Here is a 22,260-nt window from a genome sequence, read left to right as displayed (position 1 = left end):
TGATTTTGTTTTTGTAATTTGCATCACATTGAATGTGCTTTGCAGTTTACGATAAGACCTGAGCAACATTTTATGTCTCCTATTCAGATTTATAAAGCATTTGGAGGACATGGACTTCGAACGACGAACCTATAGTGAAAAATTTTATGTTTATTATATTTGGACGGCACTTCCGTAAATCATGCCAAGAGTCATCCTTCTTGATGTGGATTTACTAATCTAGTCAGGAAAACGACCCACTCCAAAAAATATCATGGAGTTTTTTTTCAGAGATGAAAACTTTTATTTAACCTGCAAAACCTTGTGCGAGTTTAGTGGATTGAAAATATATGTTTGGTAACGTAGCCCTCTATAGTCAGCACAATACAAAGGGGACGGCTTTAACTGTGATTCATCAGTATGAGAAAGCAAGGAATTATTTTATATGTTACATAGGACGCTATTTTACTTTTTTATGTTTTACCGGCACTATTGTGGACATGAGTAGTAGGCAAATAATGAAAGCAAAACGGAAACAAGTCTTACCAAGTTGCATTATTTGGGTACGGATAGCAGAAAACCGTGCCTTTCAGCTCGTTGATACTCAAAATCTGTGTTAACAAAACGAACAACTTAATATCATATGTAGGATGTTAATAATGTTTCCAAACAGCAATCACCATATTTCACAAAATACTAATAACTCGGTATACGCCTGTTTTAAGTTACAAAAATGTTATGTCGAGTTTATTTTCATTTTTGACGATTTAGCAACTGATTAGCCAGAGTGTTGCTATGCACGTCATTTTATTTCAAGACCAGAAAGGTATGGTACATGTTACTAACAATGCAATGCCTGTTCTTAAATTCAGTGGAATGGATATGACAGAACAAATGTTAAGAAATTGACACATAGTTATTTCGTCGCTATGCAGAATTGCACATACCTTGTAACTATATCTTGCTAAGTTTAGGTATTCTAGCCATGCTAGCCAAACTGGTAATGACTCAATGTTGATCAGGAAGCCTACAAACAACTTGAAAAAGATATGACAGAAGTTTAACAATGTAGAGGATCATGATTTAACAAGAAATGTCTTTAAAAAGACAACGCAGTGATTAAAGGGAAAGGGCTGTATTGGACATTTATTGGGAATAACTTTAAAAAGAGGCGTTGCAAACTGCACTGTAAAAAGGAAGGCGTTAAAAAAAGACACGTCGCGATCCACAAGACCACAATTCGAGATATAACAGAGGACATTGACCTTATCAATAAAACGCGGGATGCGAAGGGTTAATCGACAAACGATAAAAGCTTCACAATATGTTCGGAACTCCTCGTGCTTTTAACGGTATAGATGAGTTGACCTCAATGTTTATCATAAAGGCAAGGGACTGGTATATCGATATGATTGACTAAACCCCGTGCAACCACCACTCTGTTCAATAGCCTTATTGTGATGTGGCGGGAGTTTTAAAAACACGAGCCCTGAACAAAATATGATGCGTGCGCATACTGCCAGGCAAAAAACAATGGAAATTGTGATGATGCGTGCGCATACTGTCAGGCATTGACGTCAGAAGTCAACTCATCTATAAACTACGTTTAATATTTGACGTCTTGAAAGAGATAATGTAAAAGTAAATAATGTCGGAGGTTTGCTATTCACCCATTGCATGGTTCCGCCATGTGTGAGGAGAGCCTCGATTTGGCAGCATGCATGAAAGGGAATTGAAATAGTCATATAACATTGCGTAAAGTTATGTAATTCTTTCTTTCACGTCATGCCAGTTCGAGGCTCTCCTTGCATCATGGAACCCTGCAACAGGCGAATAGTATATCATTCTTACCATTTGTAGGACAAACGTTATGGCAATAAAAAGTTCGGCATTGGCGAATTTACTGACACTGGCTCCAATCAGGAAGAAGATGCCGCACGATGTCCATGTAGATAAAACCAGGTTAAGTGTATAAATAAAGAAATGTTCCGGCTCTGGTCTGAGGCCTATAAGAAACATATAAGAACCCGTGCCAAACCATAATAAGGCCTCTGCACCCTTTACCATGTTTACAGATTGTCGATGACCATAAATCATTACATAAACCATTAACAACTACTCGAGGACTTGCAATTAAAAATCGCACACCATTTAAACATATATAGCACAATAAACCTTCGCAGCCAGGATCAGCTTCCAATGGTGTAGCCATGGCATTTTTCAGAGGGATGGGGGTGGGGGTGAAGGGGGAAATGGGGGTGGAGTCGAGGGGGGAAAGGCAGCTTTCAAGGGAGGCAATTTGACAAAATACAAAAAAGGCATACAAAAAAATCAAATATCATATCAGGGCGGCCAGCATCCCACAGGAGGGCCAATAGGAGGACAAGATTCTCACCGGGGGGTGTCTGCCCCTGACTAAGCCATGTAACGCTTACCTATCATGTAGTATGTAATTGCAGCAAATAACAGAGTAGGTAAAGTCCGTTGCGGTAACAAATCAGCAAATATCTTAGAAACAAAATATGACGATACTCTGTAAAACCCAGTGGCTGATTCATGACTGCATATCAAAAACAACAAGAATGGTAACGCCAACAAAAGTCTAGACTTTTGTGTCAAACATAAAAGGTTACTTAGGTTAGGCCTATTATACTTTACATATACGGACAGCATAATAGGCTATTAATGAAATTATTAGACTTCGGTCTCGCGGTAAATTGGTTAAACAAATTGCTTTAATTATTTACCAGAGCGACCAGCGCACATAATCGTTGGTAAAAACAGTACATCTGACCCGATTTGGCAACCTTCGTATTACCAGCACGACTCTCTAACCAAGTGAGCAGATTGGGAGATTGGTATCTATTGGGTGTATGGGTGGCTCTGAAAAGAGCCGTTTGTTTTGGGCTTTACTGCCGCTTGTTCGCTTCCGGCTTTTTCTGCCAGGATCGTTGGTTCTGATGATATTGCTGGCGAGGCCGTTTACTTGGATATATCTATTAGAATGATGTCCATCGTAGAGATGAAATTACACACTTATAATTCTCTGGGTAGAATCGGAACGATTTGTTTCTGTTGTTTGAAAAACGACGAATACATAATATCCACAGATTTGGTTTAGAGCGTCGTTGTCATACAAATGTTCGAATCCGGGAATCCGATCAGATACATTAGGCTAAGTGTAGTTTTTTTTTCAACATTTATGTGCGCGACCTTGGGAAAGATTTAACCAAATTATTTCATTGGGCTTCATCATCATCATCATCATCATCATCATCATCATCATCATCATCATCATCATCATCATCATCATCATCATCATCATCATCATCATCCTTCGGCTGCGGAGCAGGCGACCACAACTTTTAAATTTTACCGGAACACGTGTCCCGATCTTTTGATAGGCTACTTACATGAAAACAACTCTCTCATCAAGGAAGAGTTCCACAGCTCCGTTATTCATTGATTGAACAAGCAACCCAATGAAGAAAAATGCCCCCACTCTGAAAAAATATATACGCCATAATAGGCCATAAACGAAATTTAGCTAAGACGTGGATGAGAAGTGCAGAGCGCCACCTGGATAGGTGCGCAGAATGCTGTTGGTCCAGTGGACTAATTTGTACTCAGCTCCTCACATGGGTTGAATATGGCAACTGCGTTCTGCGCAGTTGAACTCCGCATCCACCCCTTAAATTATTAAATCTTGAAAATATCTTCATATATATTCGTGTTGGCCTACATTTGCATCACAGAGGACACTCCGAATTACATTTTCAAGAGTTTTGCTGACATCATTAGGAGGTGTATTAGGCCCAAGTGGGTGCAAATTCTTGACGTCATCATCATCGTCTTCATCATCATCATCATCATCATCATCATCATCATCATCGTCATCGTCTTCATCATCATCATCATCATCATCATCATCATCATTAGCATCATCATCATCATCATCATCATCATCATCATCATCGTCATCGTCTTCATCATCATCATCATCATCATCATTAGCATCATCATCATCATCACCATCATCATCACCATCATCATCATCATCATCATCATCATTAGCATCATCATCATCATCATCATCATCATCACCACCATTATCATCATCATCATTAGCATCATCATCATCATCATCATCATCATCATCATCATCATCATCATCATCATCATCATCATCATCATCATTAGCATCATCATCATCATCATAATCATCATCGTCATCGTCTTCATCATCATCATCATCATCATCATCATTAGCATCATCATCATCATCATCATCATCATCATCATCATCATCATCATCATTAGCATCATCGTCATCGTCTTCATCATCATCATCATCATCATCATCATCATCATCATTAGCATCATCGTCATCGTCACCATCATCAACCCCATCACCACCACCACCATCATCATCATCATCATCATCATCTCAACATATCTGACCTATCCTGGATTCCTGAGGTTGCACTCTTGTCGACTTGGTAGAATATCATACCAACAAGTAAGGCCATAAAAAGGATCATTAGGACCTGCATTGGAGAAATGCAAACTATCAGTGTGTCTATTCATACTCAATCACAAACTTTAACTGTTTATTTGAGAATATGATCATATTTAAAAAAATAGAATATTCATATCACTAGACCGGTACACCTAAAAGGTTTTTTTGAAAAAGAAAAAAATCCTTATAAATTGCACGACCACTGTTACAGACGACAATCCAATCATGATTTATAAAGCAGGATTATTGATACATAATACTCGATTGCTTTTTAAGAAAAAATAAATCGTACGCATGCTCGTGTGCACAACTGACGTCGATCGCGGCTTGCGATCGAGTATAAGTTCAAATTAACTCTCCCCGGTAACTCACCTGACCATAAGACGATTTGGGGTTGCGTAAATAGTTTAAGAAAGCTCTCTTGCTGCAGTAACGAAACTGAAATAAACCAAGTGAACGTTAAATGTATAACATAGGGCATAACCAAATACCAAACGATGCCTAATTACTGCCTATACACCGGTCCACATAAAAGAACACTTGGAGACCATATCACTCCATCTTAAAGGCGATTTTTGAAATATTTCAGTGTTGCAGTTATAGGAAAAATATTACGCTCGTATAACACGAAAAAATATCCGAGTGTCCCTTTAATTACCTGTGTGGAAAACGATGTTGGGTATGTAACCGATGCAGCAATTGCACCTTCCTTCCTTTCATAAGACTCAAAGATGCATCTTGTTTCATGTTCCATGTCTTGGTAATATTTTGAACGCTTAAAATAAACTGCTAAAGAGGTGTGGCGACCAATAGTGTCCGCACGAGGGCGCTGTCCTCTTTCTGCTGCATCTGACGCTGAAAGAAAAATAGATCCAAAACTCTCCACAACAAAGGTAGTGTAAATAATATTGCAGGTATAATATTAGGTTTCGCATACTGACGAAACCAGATTACTATGAACCATCTGGGTCCGTCCCTTTGTGATATACTGACTGTAGAGGGCGACAATATCGATAACAGCCAAATGGCAGCTATCCGTGCTAGGCGAATCACTCTCACATCACGAGTTCAACGTCATGGAGATAAGAGAGGGTTGATTACCGTGATTATTTGAATGTGAAGATGGTTTTCTCAATGATTTTCACAATTTGACGAGGGCAACTGCTACTATTTTAACAAGAACGACTGCACTGACGTCTGCTAGTTATGGCCTACTTTACTTAGTGGTGTGGACTCATGTGGATCAATTCAGAACCACATTATTATCCGTGATAATAGGCCTTTATACATGACAATGACTTACCTAACATGTCGTCAGCAAATTGTGGATCCCCTACTTTATCTGACGTGACAGCTGCTTGGTTCTCTATGACAACATCTAGAAAGAAATCGGCTGGGTTGTTATGTTCTTCGCAAATGTAACCTAAAGGAGATGCCACAAAACAAGATGATTTCAATCAAGATATTTAAATCACAAATTGGCAAAGAAATGAAAATGAAATACATCATCGAGCTACAAATAAATTATTCATAATTCGATGATCTTGTTATATGTAAATAGCTTTCAAATGTGGATTTCCTTTTTTTTAACAACCCTGTATAGAACGGAGGGCACGGTGGACTTACTGGACTAGCGATACAGGCTAAGGATGAGGGTGGTGGTACTATCGCGTTGTGCGTTATACAAGGCTAATAACCTCTATTGTGTCTCCCCCAAGTAGTAACCAGCATGATATAGTTTTGGGAAGGTAAAACAAACTCGTTATACGGGATGAGTGGCGAATCCCCCACAAAAAGTAACGGGGGAGACTGGCCCAAACGCCAAAGAAAAAAGAGAGGGACACGTCGCGTCGGTATGTGAGTATTGCTCCGGCATGACTTTAGGCACAACATCTAATTTGGTCCTATAGCGCTATCGGTAGCCGGTAACGTACCGATGACCTTTTCTATCATGCCCACGTGATGTATTTAATTGTATCAAGTATAATAAACATTGTTATCGTTTTTAATTGAAATAAAAAAATAAAAGCAGAAACGGTTACGATAGAAAGAGTAATTGGTACCTATAGGGTTACCGATAGCGATATAGGAACAAATTAGACATGGTACCTTACCTTTACCTTACCTATATATAACCTCTGAAGTCACAAAAAAGAAACATACCAAGTGATGCAAAGTACTCCAGAAGCTCTGTATTAGGCCCATGATAAACGGTCTCTCCTTTTGATAACAAATGGAGTTTGTCAAAGAGACGGAATATACTAAAACGAGGTTGATGAATTGAGAAGATGATGGTTCGGCCTCTCTTTGAGAGTCTGAAATAAAGAAGAAGATTTTTTTAGCAAACGATAGGCATATAACCTTACTGTAATTACTGCAAATGAAGTGACTTCATTTCAAAATTCACACGACAAGAGAGTCGTATAAAGCAATACCGGGATAACATCACTGTAAAGTGTGCTGATTGCTGAGGCTTGTGGATCAACGTCTAGAGGTTGTGCCCGTGAGATATTAAGATGGTCAACATTATACGTATGGGAGATATCAACACTAAAAAGAGCCAGCTAGTTGCAAGGTTTTATGAAATAAAGTCTGCACAAAAAGTAACTCAGCTGTTATAATTACGCCTATAGATTCAGAACAAATAATTGCGATCAATGGTAATAATGCCAGCACTGTAAACACGTAAAGCCCGCCATTATCTTCGCGCTTACTTCAAATCAAAACAAATAACTGCAACTTTTTAAATTGGGGTATTTTTCTTTCAAAACACTGCTGTATTGTCAATATTAAACAAAATTGGACAAATGCGGTATCAAAATGCGCGTAAATAAATCATCCTTCTTTTTATGTTAAAATATTGTGGAAACATTTATTAGTTCTGAATCTATAGGCGTATTTATAACAGCTGAGTTACTTTTTGTGCAGACTTTAGATACGTATATGATGATTAAATTGGCGTCTTTGCAATTGCTTATCGTTTGGTACTCAGTTAAACGATCAACAATTACATAAAGGCCCGGCATAAAGGCCACAAAATATGTGACCGGCTACCACGAAGCTCCACGAAATGAGCATTAAGTCGCAAGTTGGTAGTTTCGAGACATGGCTACTGCGTTGGTGTTCTCTGTTTCTTACGCACCTGTTCAAGCCAGTAGTATCATGTCTGTATGTTCTTTTGTGAATGGGGGCACACTGGCCCATTCATGATGGACGGCTTGCACAGGTGCGCGGCAAACAAAGAACATCAACTTAGGGGCTGTGCAATAATTAGGAGCCCCCCCCCCCCCGGGGGTAAAATTTCCAAACGGCTCGCCAAAAATCGCTTGCCCCCCTCTCTCGGCCCGCCAAAAATCGCTTGTCCCCCTTCTTGGCCCGCCGGAAAATCTTTGGCCCGCCTTGCACATGCCAAATTTTGGGATCTCAATTTGCAAACCTTAAATGGTCTATATGCCTGTTGCGAGCACAGCGAGCAGGACAATTTGGATATTTAAGCGTTTCCGTACGGTTTTCCTAAGCCTTATTAGAGCGTTTTATTTAAAAGGCGCCCCAAGAATGTGTGCCAAATATCGCTTCCCCCTCTTGCCCCCCCTCCCAATTTTACCCTCCCCCAGGGCTCATAATTATTGCACAGCCCCTTTTAAGCCAGGATATCGCGAAACTACCAACTTTCGATTTTAAGCTCATTTCGTGGTCGCAGGTCACAATTATATTGTACAGGAAAATCTCTAATAAATGATAATCCTCTTCTCGGTAGAACTTACAGCGCCATCGTAGACATGACAGAGCCTGCTGTACTTGCATCGAGTCCGGTTGTAGGCTCGTCCATGAAAAGAATACTTGGTTTAATTATCAACTCCATGCCAATATTTGTTCTTTTCCTCTCTCCTCCAGATATACCGCGTATAAATTCACCACCAATCTGGAATGGAAATATATATTCAGCTAAATTGACTTTAATATAATCATGAGGTATCTCAACTTCAAGGTCGTTTGAAGTGACTGCAACGGTGAGACAGGTTGTGTACCTTTTCTTTGCTTTTACCTTATCTTGGGGCTTTACTTTGCTTGCCTTATATCCAAACGAAGTATATAATGGGAGCTGTAAGGGGATACTTAAAATCCTCGGATTACAACATGTGGTTGGAGAAGCTGCACTGCGGTCTTGCCCTTGTTGACGCCATAGGCGTAGATCCCGGGGATGGGGGTGGGACAAATCCCTCCCCCCAATATTTTGCCAGGGGGGATGGTCCATACAATCATCTCCCTCCCCAATGTTGACACCTGAATATGGGTTTCTGACCAAATTATCCTCATATTTGCCCATTTTAGCCCCAAAAGTGCAAATTTTCGCGCGCATTTATTACACTTTTGCACCATATTCAGTGACGTGTCCAGGGGGGGGGGGGCTTTGGGTGCTGAAGCCCCCCGCACTTTATTAAAAACATGTAAAATCAGCCGTTTTTGGCGATTTTAGCCATTAAGCCCCCGCAGGAAAAGATCCTGGAAACGCCAGTGATATTTCATCAGTTTAGCTTCAAAATAGCAAAATTTTTCGCACGCTTCGCGCACATTTGTACCATAAACTTATTATGTCCCAAATAGGTGCACAAACAAAACGAAATAACAAATTGAAAATAAATGTGGAGTTTTATAATTAGGCCTATAGGCCTACACCTTCTCAGACCCATTCGCAAAATAAATAAATAAATAAATAAATAAATAAATAAATAAATAAATAAATAAATAAATAAATAAATAAATAAATAAATAAATAAATAAATACGCAAGGAATGTATTTATATAAGCTGGGCCTATTTTAGAAAACTTAGTTCATAAATAATAACGGAATCTTTCAACAGTAGGATTTCAACACAAATAGGCATACTGGTAAATATAGCTATTTTGCTGGACAATACTTCCTGATGCGGATGGTCGAATAAATACTATCTCAGCGCATTATGATATTCGTCCCCATTGCTCTAAATGGATTGATTCAAAAAAGTTTATGGTACCCGACGTTCTACGGCTTGTTATAAAAAATATCGCGGGAAAAGACCAAAATTGAAAAGAAATGGGGTTTTAAATTGAACTTTAGAATTTGAAAAGTATAAATCACGTTAGGTCTAAGGCAGTGCTAACACTTTTCTTTGATGACTTTGACCACATTTTGTATTTTTTCAAATATCTTAAAAATTCAAGAATCTAAGCTAATTGAACAGACAGTAGTATCGCAGTGCTGTGGGTATAGGAGATGAACTAGTTAGCGTCATATATCAAAAAAGTATAAAAGCTCTGATTTTAGTACTTGCTCTATGTTTCAATTACTTTTTTTCCCCAAAATATCTGAATTTTTAATCCGGTACAAGCTTTAATAACGGGGGAGCATGCATTTGTATGAGAAACGAAATCTACCATCTTATCCAAACTCCCGTGTTAATCCAATGCACATTTTGCTTCACCGGGCCGCCCTGACTTGGTCGCGTTTGGACATTGGAAGAAGAGTGCCACCAAACCGTAATAGGTACAAATTTAGTACTTTCTGTCAATCAAGTATGGTTTATTTTCTACATGTCAATCTCTAAATTATTAGCATAGTCCTTATAATAACGGTGGAGCGCCTTGATGAGTAAATGATAGCAAACCAGTGAAAAATCTCCAAAACTCAGTCAGTGGAGCTCCACCCGTACATGTCAATAGCGTCATTATCGATTGTATTAGTCGACCGTAGCGGACAATGCGATCGCTCATTGGATTAATATTATCACGTGGTAAGAAATGTGCATTGGACAATCGATTACTATAATGGTTTAGTACTGCATATTTCGGTTTAATCTTCACTAAGCGGGTTTATGGCTGAAAAGGTCACGGTGAATTTGCCGTGGACAAAACTGCACTATGGAAACTTCTTAATCCAATTTTAACTGCCACTGTGTTAAAATGTATTCACCTCGGTGGGAGGAGGGGGGCATTATCTCCGTGCTGCTACGACTCTACGCCAATACACTGTTTTCCGGGACTGTTTTCATACATGTATTACTGCAGTATCTTTCTCACCTTCTCTGATTCGACACAACGCTAAACCATTTTTCAACTTTCCTGGCTAAACGTTGAGATGGTATAAAATACCTGCGAGTTTGCACAGTCCTGAAGGGCCAGTTCCTCTATAACATCCAGGACTCTCTGTTTTCTTTCTTCATCGGACACAATTGGAGGAAGTCGCAATGCCGCCGAGAAGGCGAGATTCTCTTGGACCGTGAGCGTTCCCATGACAACATCATCCTGAATAGTGAAAAAAAACAATCAATTCAATGATTTGAATTCTAAGCTAGGTCGAGTTTGTATCGAGCCCGATCCGTTTATATTTAATCCAATTTTTACGGTATTTTTCCTCAGTGTGCGCTTGTTTGAGCTTAAATACGCTCGTGAAGGAATAATTATTTGATCCGATTCCAATTATAAATATTTTCACAAAAGACAGTAGGCTACCTAACTTAAAGGGATACGGTATATAGCGATTTGAAAATCCATTTTGCTGCCCAAAAGACCGTATACCTTTACACATGTTAAACTCTTATTTCACCTGGTTTAACATACTTGTGACCAATGCCACTTTGGATTTCAATTTAAATCTAAAATAATGGAATTTTAAATCGATTTGTTACGCACCTGCACAACGTATCCTGAAATAAGTCTGAAATCGTATGGTTGTGGTAAGCCATTAATGAGGACAGTTCCTGATAAACCTTTCTTGTCTTTTCTTCCAGCAAGAATATCTAATAAACTGAAACAAGGGAGGTATAGAAATTAATAAATTATAACTGTTCTTCTATATGTTTCTATAATCGTAACACTCTAAATTGTGCAGATTTAAAATAAAGGGTTGTTACTAGGGAGCAATTAATGATTTGACTGATTAGATCTAGATATATCTATAATACTTTAAAATTCAAATTGATAAGATTTGGATTTAAATCAAGTTGCTTCTCATCCTTTTATGAGTTTGAATATTTCATGAGTTTGAATCAGCGTAGTACGTGTCATTATAGATGAGTTGACATGTGTTTACATTTGATACGCCATCTGTTGGTCTGAGATCAAAACTGCCAGGCAAAAAACACTATAGTTTACATGGAAGAAGTTGATTTTTATTCATTAACTTTGGTTTCAAAGCAAATAATACAAAAAAAATATTATCAAACTTGTTTACAAATGCAACAAGCTATACACATAATATCACACAAAATTTCAAAGGTAAAGTCGAGTTTTGAAGAGATTTACGTGGTCTGTCATAGACAATCTTGTATTATTTTGCCTGGCTTCAAACAACAGAGGGCAGTCTGAATGTAAACACGTGACATCATAGGTCAACTCATCTATACTAACTCGACAAGACTAATCCAAAACAAGGTATTACGTCGGCTCTTATAATTTACATGATTTATTAGCCTATATCTCTGGGAAACTTTGCGCTCTTTAAATTTACAAATGAAGCAAAATAACTGTTCTTCTATATTCGCTTGCGTATTTCAATTCTGAAAGCTTTCAAATGTTGCTAAAAATCTAAAAGGTAATGCTGCCATCAATTAAAGGTAGATATATGTAACATTGCATTGGGTTTCTCCTGGGTATGATTCAATACCAGATACATTCTTTTGGTATGTGATTTCACACTTACGATGTTTTGCCTCCACCGGTTGGTCCCATTATAGCATTCATTCCAGGACGAAACACGCCACTGTATAAAGAAAAGCAGCATATACGTTACGTTAATCGCTGTGCGTTACTCATAGTCATAGGCATGAACGCAAATACGGGCCCAAATAACTTTAAATAGTTTAGGAGCATGCTAGGAGCAAGGGGTTTTGAAAAATGGTCGCGTTCAACACCCATGTCAACCAATCTTTGATACCATGAGGTGTTAGGATATACACTCTAGATCACTGCTAGAGGGAGAGTGGATTGTAGGCTACGTTTTTTGCTGGAGGTCACGAAAGGTCACACAGCTCAGCGGTAAAAAAACTGAAAATGCTTCGATCTTCTTAAAAGATATATCATATTACTCATCTGATGACAAGGATTTAAAAAAAATTATAGATGGGAAGTCATAGGTCACTGTTGATCTCTGACTTCCATTGCACATAACAATTAAAGTTTTTTTAAAAGTAAACAGTTTGGAAGATAAGTTCTATGCCGTTTCTTGGTTCTTATATTGCCACCCTTTTGGCCAAAATCGGAGTAATTTGATATATCTTTCAACAAGATCGAAGCATTTTCAATGTTTTACCCCTGTATGACCTTTCGTGACCTCTAGCGAAAAACGTAGGCCTACCCCCACACTTTGAGTCCACTCATGTCACTTCGAGCCTACCTTGGCTCCTGCACTAGGACACACTTTTAATCCCAAGAAAGTCAACAAATAAATCCCATTCATCCATTTGACTGAATAGGACTGAATACACAGTCCATTCATAGATTTGTCACCTACCAGACAATAGAGATAAATCAATGAAGGACAAACTGATCACAGTACTAGGCATGTCCACAGGGAGGGCTTTATGCTTAAGCAATGCAGTTCTCAAGCAAAAGCCTCGGGAAATCTGCCGTATGAACGCTCTCGAGGACTTTAATCGCTAAAGTCTGCCCCAAAACGTATCCCCAAATTTATCCCCAAGAAATTTCATGATTTCTCAAGTGATCCTCGGGTTCCACTGCCATGTGACCGATACATTTCCCGATTCTTGGGTGCTGAGCATAACCTATATGACCCTGTATTAATATATTTAATACGGCTCAATTAGTTGGGTTACAGCAGGTATTTAAAATCTATAGTTATAGTAAGGTACCGGTTGCAATTCCAGATCTTGCGACATCAGAGTCAGATATTGCAAAGCTTTGCAAAACAGGCTGTAATTGAGTCATGTGGACACATACTCAGGGATTGACTTGGGGATCATAATTCTCGAGCACACCAATCCTCAAGAATTGTATGATTGTCTGAATATGACTAGTATTTGGCTAGTAATACATAATTTCACACACCACTGGTTAATGTGGCCACTGGCTTTTGTCATGAAACTTCCAACTGAAGTAGCCTATTGTTATCAGCATCACAATGGGTTTGAATGCATCATAAATTTTCATTCTTTTAGGTGTCAGAAATAAATAACATTTTTGGGCCCATCCATGTGACTTGTTTATGCAGGTCCTAAGGTAGGCTCGTAGTCACATGTACCCCTCTAACAGTGATCTAGATATCCTTACATGGTATTAGTGGCATACGCTGCGCTATTAGTACCGTGTATCTTCCGTGACTCGAGTGTTTATGAATGAGGGCAGCTGTCATTTTTTTTGGGCACATATAAAATCAGAATTTTTGTCAGTTTTTGATTTCAAAACTCACGGTTCTTTCTCAATACGCAAGCAAACGACTATCATATTCTCTCAAACATATATTCAAGTGCAAGCTTTGAAATAGGCTTCTTTAGAATCAAAAAATGAATTGGATTTGAATGGGGTCAGGCTAACTCATTGAATGGTCTGACATGGAATGACTCTTACCTGACGTCATTTAGAATGACTTTGTCTTCTTTCTTAAATAAGCCTGTACCGACTTGCACGGTATAATGGATATTGTGGAACGACAGATTAGATACAGTAGATGAATGCTTCCTGAATGAAGGACCATCGTAGCCGAGTTCATGGCTGCCGTAACTACCATCGGCAGGTGTTTTATGTTTATCGCTTTTAACAACATCCTCGTGCGTGGAATTGGTTAGAAGAAGATGAGTCTGAAATTTTAAAAAGACAGCGCTGTTGGTTCTCGTCTTTTGGTTTACTTATTTACGAAACTTAACGATAGGTCTACGGTATATGGATCATATTAATTTTTGGTTTTTGTATGTTGCTATTTACTCATTACTGGTCGATCACGATAGGATTTCGGTTCTTAGAACTTGAAACTTTTCTGATGAGCGTTTTGATCTTGTTTTAGCCCTCTCTATCTAGCTTTTGATTAATCAAGCTACGGGGGGGGGGTCCAACCGTCATGCAAATATTTTGTGAAATCTAATCCTAACCCTAAGCCTACTCATAACCCTAATCCTAAACTAACCCTAGCCAATCAAAGAAAGTGCCTGTTTTAAGACAATGACAGTGCCTGTTTCAAGCTTTTAAGTTAAAACCCCAGTCCTATTGGGTAGCTGTCCCAGCAAACACAAAACGTTTTCGACATCAGTCGCAAAAGGTTATAAAAGGTTGTCAGAAAACGTTTTAATGTCGGGTTATATAAAGGGTACATTAATGGTATAAAACGTTTTCATAACATTTTAAAACATTTGTTGGTAATTTACTGCACAGCAAACACAAATGTTTTACAGAAAACATTTAAATGTCGGGTTATATAAAGGGTATAAAAACGTTTTAATAACATTCCTAAAACATTTTTGAAAACTTGGTACAAATCATTCTAAACAGAATGTTATTTTGGGGTTGAAAAAATATTTTACAAAAAATGTTTGCCCAAAATATTTACAATAACGTTTTTAAAATGTTTTCACGACCTTTATATAACCCGACATTTAAATGTTATTAAAACGTTTTGTAAAAAACATTATAAGAACATTTCTGTGTTTGCTGGGTGAAAATATTTTAACATAATGTTATTTAAATGTTGACAAAATATTTGGCCAAAAATGTTTGCAAAAATAGTTTACAATGACATTTCGAAAACATTTTTAAAATATTGTTGTAGTGTGTTTTCATACAAAACGTTATTTCATGACCTTTATATAACCCGACATTTTAATGTTATTAAAACGTTTTTGCCTAAACCAAAACCCAAAATAAAACTTATTTAAAACGTTTTAAAAACGTTTTTGTGTTTGCTGGGGTGTTAACGTACCTATGACTGAAATCCTATCGTATTCGACAAGTAAATAATGTTAACGAAACTTTACGGTATAGCCTATAGCCTAAAGCCTATAGAAATTCAAATAGATGGCGCTATTGTCTTTAAATTTAATTGTTATGCACACACTTATTAACGAAACTGTACGGCATGGATTATTTAGAAGTCGAGTTTGAAATCTATATCAATGATCATTACTTAAGAATGTATAGTGTAATAGTACCGCAACTAGCCTACTCTGATAAACTGCTGTGTAGTCTTTATTTATTTATTTATTTATTTATTTATATTTCTAACGACTAACTGCTCCTGGAAACCACTGGTCCACTATCGTCACCCCGAACAGCAACCCCCAAGTGAGTTCAACATTTTGAAAATGAGATTTTTTTTTCAACTTGTCAAAAATTATTAGATAAGAATAATTATTGATCAGTTTGTCATTGTACCTCATGATGTGTTGATAACGGGTGCAAAGTTCATCATGTTTATGACAAACTAATTTACCAAAGTCAAAGCGGGTTTACGTGATCTGTATAATGTTATTATATTGCTATTATCCTTATCATGATTATTACAAATATACTAGTAGTTTATGATGATTGTCTTGTATTTTAGAGTAAATCGCGTGCCATTTATGGTGCCAAAAATGGTCCAATGTATTTTTAAAGTAAAATAAAAAAAAAAAATGTAGACATTTATATAGCGCTTTATGCCGTAAACAGCCTCTAAGCGCTTTACATTTATTCCGCCGTCATTAGAATATGTCGGAACCACGTTTGCAGCCTACAAGTGGCGCAGGGTCCATCAGTACAACGACTGTGACTACCCCTAACAGCTTCCCATTGCACCTGGGTGGGATGAGGCAAGCGAGGCAAAGCGCCTTGCCCAAGGGCGCAACACGGTGGTGGGACGGGGAATCGAACCCACGCACGTCGTGCAAGCTCTCAGATTATGAGTCCAAGGCCGTAACCACTGAGCCACCGTGCCCTCACAGTAAACCTGATGGGGGGGAGACATCATTTTCTTAGAAATCTGAACCCATGTATATACTCAAAGTTAAATTTCAAACATTATGGCTACAGTGAGTGAGGCAAAATTGAGCTATTTTTCTAACAACATTGATAAAATCTTGAAAAAGAATCCATCCATCCATCCATATACTAAAATATGCCTAGAATAGGGGGTCATTGATATACCAAAATACCGTAATTGCTACCCAGGTTTGGGACACGTCCCTGTATGGTAATTTACACTGGAGTCCGACCTGGACCTGATCTTTGTAGTATGATTGAAAACAGTTGGGGTCTTCAAAATAAAGCTTTCCTTTTTATTCGATTGGAATTTTGCCACAACTCAATGTTTGTTCCAATATTTCTATGTTTTTATTCTCAATGTTGATGTCAATTTCAATAATTTTACAAGATATATATATACATAATTTTGTAAACGCCCGCATTCGTTTTTGAGATAGATGTCCACAACATATCCTAATAAGTTCATTTTTTAAAGTCTCTTTCAGTTAATTTTTAAAAATCCAATTCGACATAAAATAATGTTATTATAGGCTGTACTAAAACTAACCGTTTCATCACATGTCGACATTATTTGTTTAAAGTCCTTAGTCGAAGATTTTCTTCTCAAAAACGGAAATAGAAGCTAACAAAAGAAAACCAGTTAAACGAAATTTGAATTAGGCATACTAAACAGGATTGGTGAAAAAAAGCGAATGGAATGATATTATTAGTAGAAGTGGCAATTATAGCAAATTTGTCGCAAAGCATTTTTTTAAAATTATTTTCTTATAAACCCTCGTCTACCTTATGATACCAATATGTATGTATGGATCTCCTCTTTTCATTGATACCAAAAAGTACATCCTCAGATTGACATCACAACAACGTCATCACCTACTCACACCTCGAAAATTAGTTATTACATAATCAGTCAAAATAAGATTCTGCCAAAAATCATAGAAACTTCGGACTTTTGCTGTATTTATCACTGGAAATGGTTCATGTTTTATGTCAATAGTATTAAAATATCTTACAAAACTGGATGAAAATGTGTTCCTGCGCTCAATAAAGCTCCCTGTCCCCCCCCCCCTCAATGTTGGGTAGTACCCCGGACAATACCATACCCCTGGCTAAGATGGTAAGGTAAAATTGTTTTCGGTACAATGAACGCAAAGGATGTGCGGACAATTTACATAGAGCCTGGAAATACAGTGGCATGATCGGCGGCAATTATATAAATAAACATAATTACTTAAAGCCGTTTGGCGGTTCGTTCGAGCGTTTTTACACTGACGCTAACCGGAATGGTTAATGGTTGCACTCTCCCTATCTGTTTTTACTCGATCACAGTTAGTACACTTTAGGATGAGTGAGGAGGGGAAACTCAAACATTATACCAAACAAGCAAATGACAAACAAACAAATTAAATCCAAAGCCGTTCACCCGTTGTTTATTTGGTATAATGTTTGAGTTTCCCTCCTCATCCCACCAGACGGCATCAGTTACAGCATATATAGTACATATCAGGTACCTTACCTCGGTTCACGAAACAGTCCTATCATCAAGTTATAGTCCTATCAAAATATTGATGGTTCTAGAATCAAAATTATATAACATGTAGGTTATGGATCATATTGATATAATTGTATGAACTTTTCCTGCGCAACTTAGCACAGTTATTCTTCCACGAATCAATCCCAACTAAAAGGTCTTATAGCAGTTTTGATTTGAGTTATACACATAATGATAATAATCATATAGATAACAGAAGATAACGATGATTCACCAGACACAGTTTTTGCCATAAAAGTCGCACTTGACCTGAATATAGGAAGACCCACGTTAGTCTCGGTCCCAGGTAGCTTGTGATCCTTCGTCACTAAACAAACCGTCTGGCGACAAACTCCAAGTACGTCTTTTCCGATTGGCCGTCCGTTACCCCCAACTTCTATCGGGTTTAGTCCGGGGGGGGGGGCTCACTTCAATATAAAATGGATAATAGACTACCGATGTGATGACGTCACAGAAAACTTTTTTTGCATTTCAGCGTTTTGAATACCATGTATCGGTGGAGCATGATGAAAAACATCCACAGGCCAAATTTGGTGGGAATCTGATCATGAGGGCCCGAGATATGGCCGCATGAATACCTAATTAGCCCCATTGAAATCAGTGTAAATTGGATTGGTTCCAAACAGTTATGAACCAGGCCAATTTAAACTGATTTCAATGGGGCTAATTAGGTATTCATGCGGTCATATCTCGGGCCCTCATGATCAGATTCCCACCAAATTTGGACTGTGGATGTTTTTCACCATGTTCTACTGAAATTTGGCCATGAAAATGCTGAAATGCAAAAAAAAATTATGACGTCACACTTCGGTACTCTATAGGTGTAGGGCTGACACTTTTACAGTAAGGGGCATTCGGTGAGAGCAAAATATAAAGAAATATGGGGTCATTGGGTGAGAGCATGATTTTTGGCATTCGGTGAGTGCAAAATGTACATAATATGGAGTCATTGGGTGAGAGATGGATTGGACTGTTTAGAGTAAGGTGGGAATATTACCTTTTTAAATGGGATCTGGTCTTAAAGGTTTTGGGTGAGAGAAAGAAGCCTCAAACATTGAATTTCTAGTTCTAATGGTTTCAAATGGCTTTGTGTTTCAAAGTATTAGGTAACAAAATCAGTGCTAAAATGAAAGTTGTTGTTCTAATTGAAAAATAAGGATCTTTGGGTGACAAATGGAATTAAAAACTAAGTCTTTGGGGTGACAGAGCATGTGTTCAAAAAATATGGTGTCTTTGGGTGACAGCGATGCTGAAAAGGGGGTCTTAACAGCCCTACATACGCGTCACCTCCAAAGTTGGAGTGCCCCCACTGCACCTTTAACCTTGAATATGACCGGAGTGCCTGATGGCTATATCACAAGTGACTTAGTCCACTGCTTTTCCCACGAAACGGCTTGTTGACATTTCCCGAAGTGGTGATGTTTTTGTTTTGAGCAACACTCAGAACGGTGGTCACAGTTTCTTTTGTTATGCATAGTCGTGCTAAAAGTTGATCGATACATGTTGAAATCAGCACAATTTAGAGATACATCTTTTTGCTATGAAATTGTGAAAATCGAAATTCTTACACTAGAAGCCTATATTTCACACCGAAGTTTAACACCAGGCTTTAAAAAAATATACAGTTCCAAACATTAGTTTTCTTCTGACATTATTAAACCGAAGAAATGAAAATTATTGCTTTTCATTTTACCGAGAAAATTAATTATGAAGTGAAAAAGTGTAACTAAAAAGCTTATTTCAACACCATGTTCAAGGACTATGTCCAACACAGCGAAATATTTTATTTGTCTTTTATTTTATTTCTCTTTAATCTTCGGAATCTAGTTATACTCTATAGGGTGATTCAAAAAGAAGTAAACTCATGTTCGTGGCGCTTTTGTACGAAATCTAGAAGGAATTTGCTGTAAATGAAAATATCATTGAAAAGAACAGATTCTGAACGAATAAATAAATAAATAAATAAATAAATAAATAAATAAATAAATAAATAAATAAATAAATAAATAAATAAATAAATAAATAAATAAATAAAAGAATCGCTGTATTTGCTTACTGCAAACCCAAGTTGTACTCAGTTGAATAAAACCACCCATTATTGTAGCTGCACACGGTTTCTCTTCCCAAGCATGTAGTCATGATCATGGTATAGTGTGTTGACTGGCATAACGGCGATATTTAAATGCAATAGTTGTGTGGCATGAGTGGTTTCGATCAATAATGCCTAGCGGGCTACATTATGGCCTAAAGACGGACCTCATGAGTTCTTTTTTAAATTTTCAATTCCAATTTTATCATATTGCACTGCACACAAAGAAACGAGCCAAGTACAATATCGCACTTCAATTATGGCGACAAAGTTTCACGAGGACTCCGCGTGAAGTTCATCGTCTCTTTCGTCTTCAGTTTCCCACAGCTGACCGGATATCATGTACATGTAAGTAAGCAGTATAAGGACGTAGGCAAGCTTCGAATCATGTGACTCTAATGATCTGAAAGTCTGAGCCTTCAGGTTCCGGAAGATCACGCACTGCTGGATCACATTGGTAGAATTAGGCATGTTCAAGACGCAACCCCCTTTCGCAGCATTCTCCAAGCAAGTTTTAGTCGGACCATCCGGAGTTATGTAAATCATGGTTATATACAGGAGGTATCCATACAACTGCAGCACAATCGTGGATTTTTCATTTGAATATAGCGCCAAATCAATCAATACACTGCAAGCATGGTAAGTGAAACCGTGGGCAGCTACAAAAATGGTTGCTTTTATTCAAATAAGGGACCATTCACAAACACTTGTTAGTGGGGCCATATGCAAAAAAATTTCATCATGAACATTTTTGGGGCCCCTTTACAGACCTCAAAATTTCAGGGCCCCCCTTTTGACATGAAAATTATCCATAGAAAAGCATGTAAACTCAATTTTCCCAGGAAAATTTGTGGTCATTTTTTTCAGGGCCCCCTTAGGAGGGTCAAAACTTTTCAGGGCCCCCTTTTTGCATCAGCCCCCTCTAACAAGTGTTTGTGAACGGTCCCTAAGTATAACTCGCGTTTTGTGAGCAAATGCAACTATTTTAAAAAAAAATTTAGACGTTCAGAATCTGCTATTTTCAATGATATTTTCATTTAGGTCTACATTGGATTCCTTCTACATTTCGTACACAAGCGCCAGAAACATGAGTTAACTTCATTTTGAATCACCCTGTAGGCCTACTTACTTCCATGGTTGTATAACTAGTCTAGTTCTTAAGACGACGATACAAAAGATAACAAGCATAAAATAAACCAAACACGAATATCTATGCCCGTGACCACATCTAACCCCCTTCCTCTTTTTTACTTGGTGAGCACCATGTGAAAGACCTTGTTTTAAGCTTTCATTTGATATACATGTAATGCTCATAACACCAGAATGGCCCACACTCTCTCTAATACCCTACCAAGCCTTTACTCTCTTTTTTACCCCATCAGACCATCACTCTCTTTAAAATACCACCAGACTGGACCATACTCTCTCTAAATACCCCACTAAATCCTCACACTCTCTTATACTCCACTAGACACTCACTCGCTCTAAAACACCACCAGGTTGACCCTACTCTCTCTAATACCCCACCAAGCCTTCACTCTCTCTTATACCCCACTATACACTCACTCTCTCTAAAACACCACCAGACACCGCCCACACTCTCTCTAATGCCCTACCAAGCCTTCACTCTCTCTTATACCCCATCAGACCATCAATCGCTCTAAAACACCACCAGCCTGGACCACACTCTCTCTTATACCCCAACAGACCCTCACTCTCTCGTATACTCCACCAGACACTCCCTAACTCTAAAACACCACCAGACTGGCCCACACTCTCTCTAATACCATACCAAGCCTTCACTCTCTCTTATACCCCATCAAACCATCAATCGTTCTAAAACACCACCAGACTGGACCACACACTCTCTAATACCCAACCAGACCCTCACTCTCTCTCTCTTATACTCCACCAGACACTCACTAGCTCTAAAACACCACCAGACTGGCCCACACTCTCTAACACCCCACCAGACCCTCACTCTCTCTTATACTCCACCAGACACTCACTCGCTCTAAAACACCAACAGGCTGACCCATATTCTCTCTAATTTCCCAGCAAGCCTTCACTCTCTCTTATACTCCACTATACACTCACTCTCTCTAAAACACCACCAGACTGGCCCACACTCTCTCACTAATACCCTACCAAGCCTTCACTCTCTCTCTTATATCCAAT

At 38.2% G+C, this 22,260-nt stretch overlaps 1 protein-coding gene across 1 annotated transcript; it reads right to left on the bottom strand.

Moving 5' to 3' along the window:
* Nucleotides 1-521: 521 nt before the first annotated feature.
* On the bottom strand, nt 522-21,217 carry LOC140150183 (broad substrate specificity ATP-binding cassette transporter ABCG2-like). Its single transcript, XM_072172188.1, has 16 exons — nt 21,212-21,217; nt 14,060-14,289; nt 12,177-12,236; nt 11,168-11,282; nt 10,628-10,780; nt 8,263-8,420; nt 6,662-6,813; nt 5,802-5,921; nt 5,157-5,353; nt 4,871-4,936; nt 4,441-4,526; nt 3,393-3,482; nt 2,415-2,539; nt 1,831-1,985; nt 927-1,016; nt 522-590 (listed from the first exon to the last, which is right to left on the bottom strand). The coding sequence occupies exons 1-16, from the start codon at nt 21,215-21,217 to the stop codon at nt 522-524; spliced, it is 1,872 nt and encodes a 623-aa protein (XP_072028289.1).
* Nucleotides 21,218-22,260: the final 1,043 nt, after the last annotated feature.

The sequence above is a fragment of the Amphiura filiformis genome, chromosome 4, assembly GCF_039555335.1.
Source record: "Amphiura filiformis chromosome 4, Afil_fr2py, whole genome shotgun sequence".
NCBI classification, from domain to species: Eukaryota; Metazoa; Echinodermata; class Ophiuroidea; order Amphilepidida; family Amphiuridae; genus Amphiura; species Amphiura filiformis.
Note: the sequence above shows the minus strand (reverse complement) of the source record. Positions and strands in the feature narration are given on the sequence as shown.

Bases quoted from the DNA above. Each gene is read 5' to 3' on its own strand.
- LOC140150183 (XM_072172188.1), bottom strand. The intron at 11,283-12,176 runs GTAAGTGTGAAA...CCCTTGTTTCAG, and splicing joins ACCGGTGGAGGCAAAACATC to TTTATTAGATATTCTTGCTG. The intron at 10,781-11,167 runs GTGCGTAACAAA...TTCACTATTCAG, and splicing joins TTTCAGGATACGTTGTGCAG to GATGATGTTGTCATGGGAAC.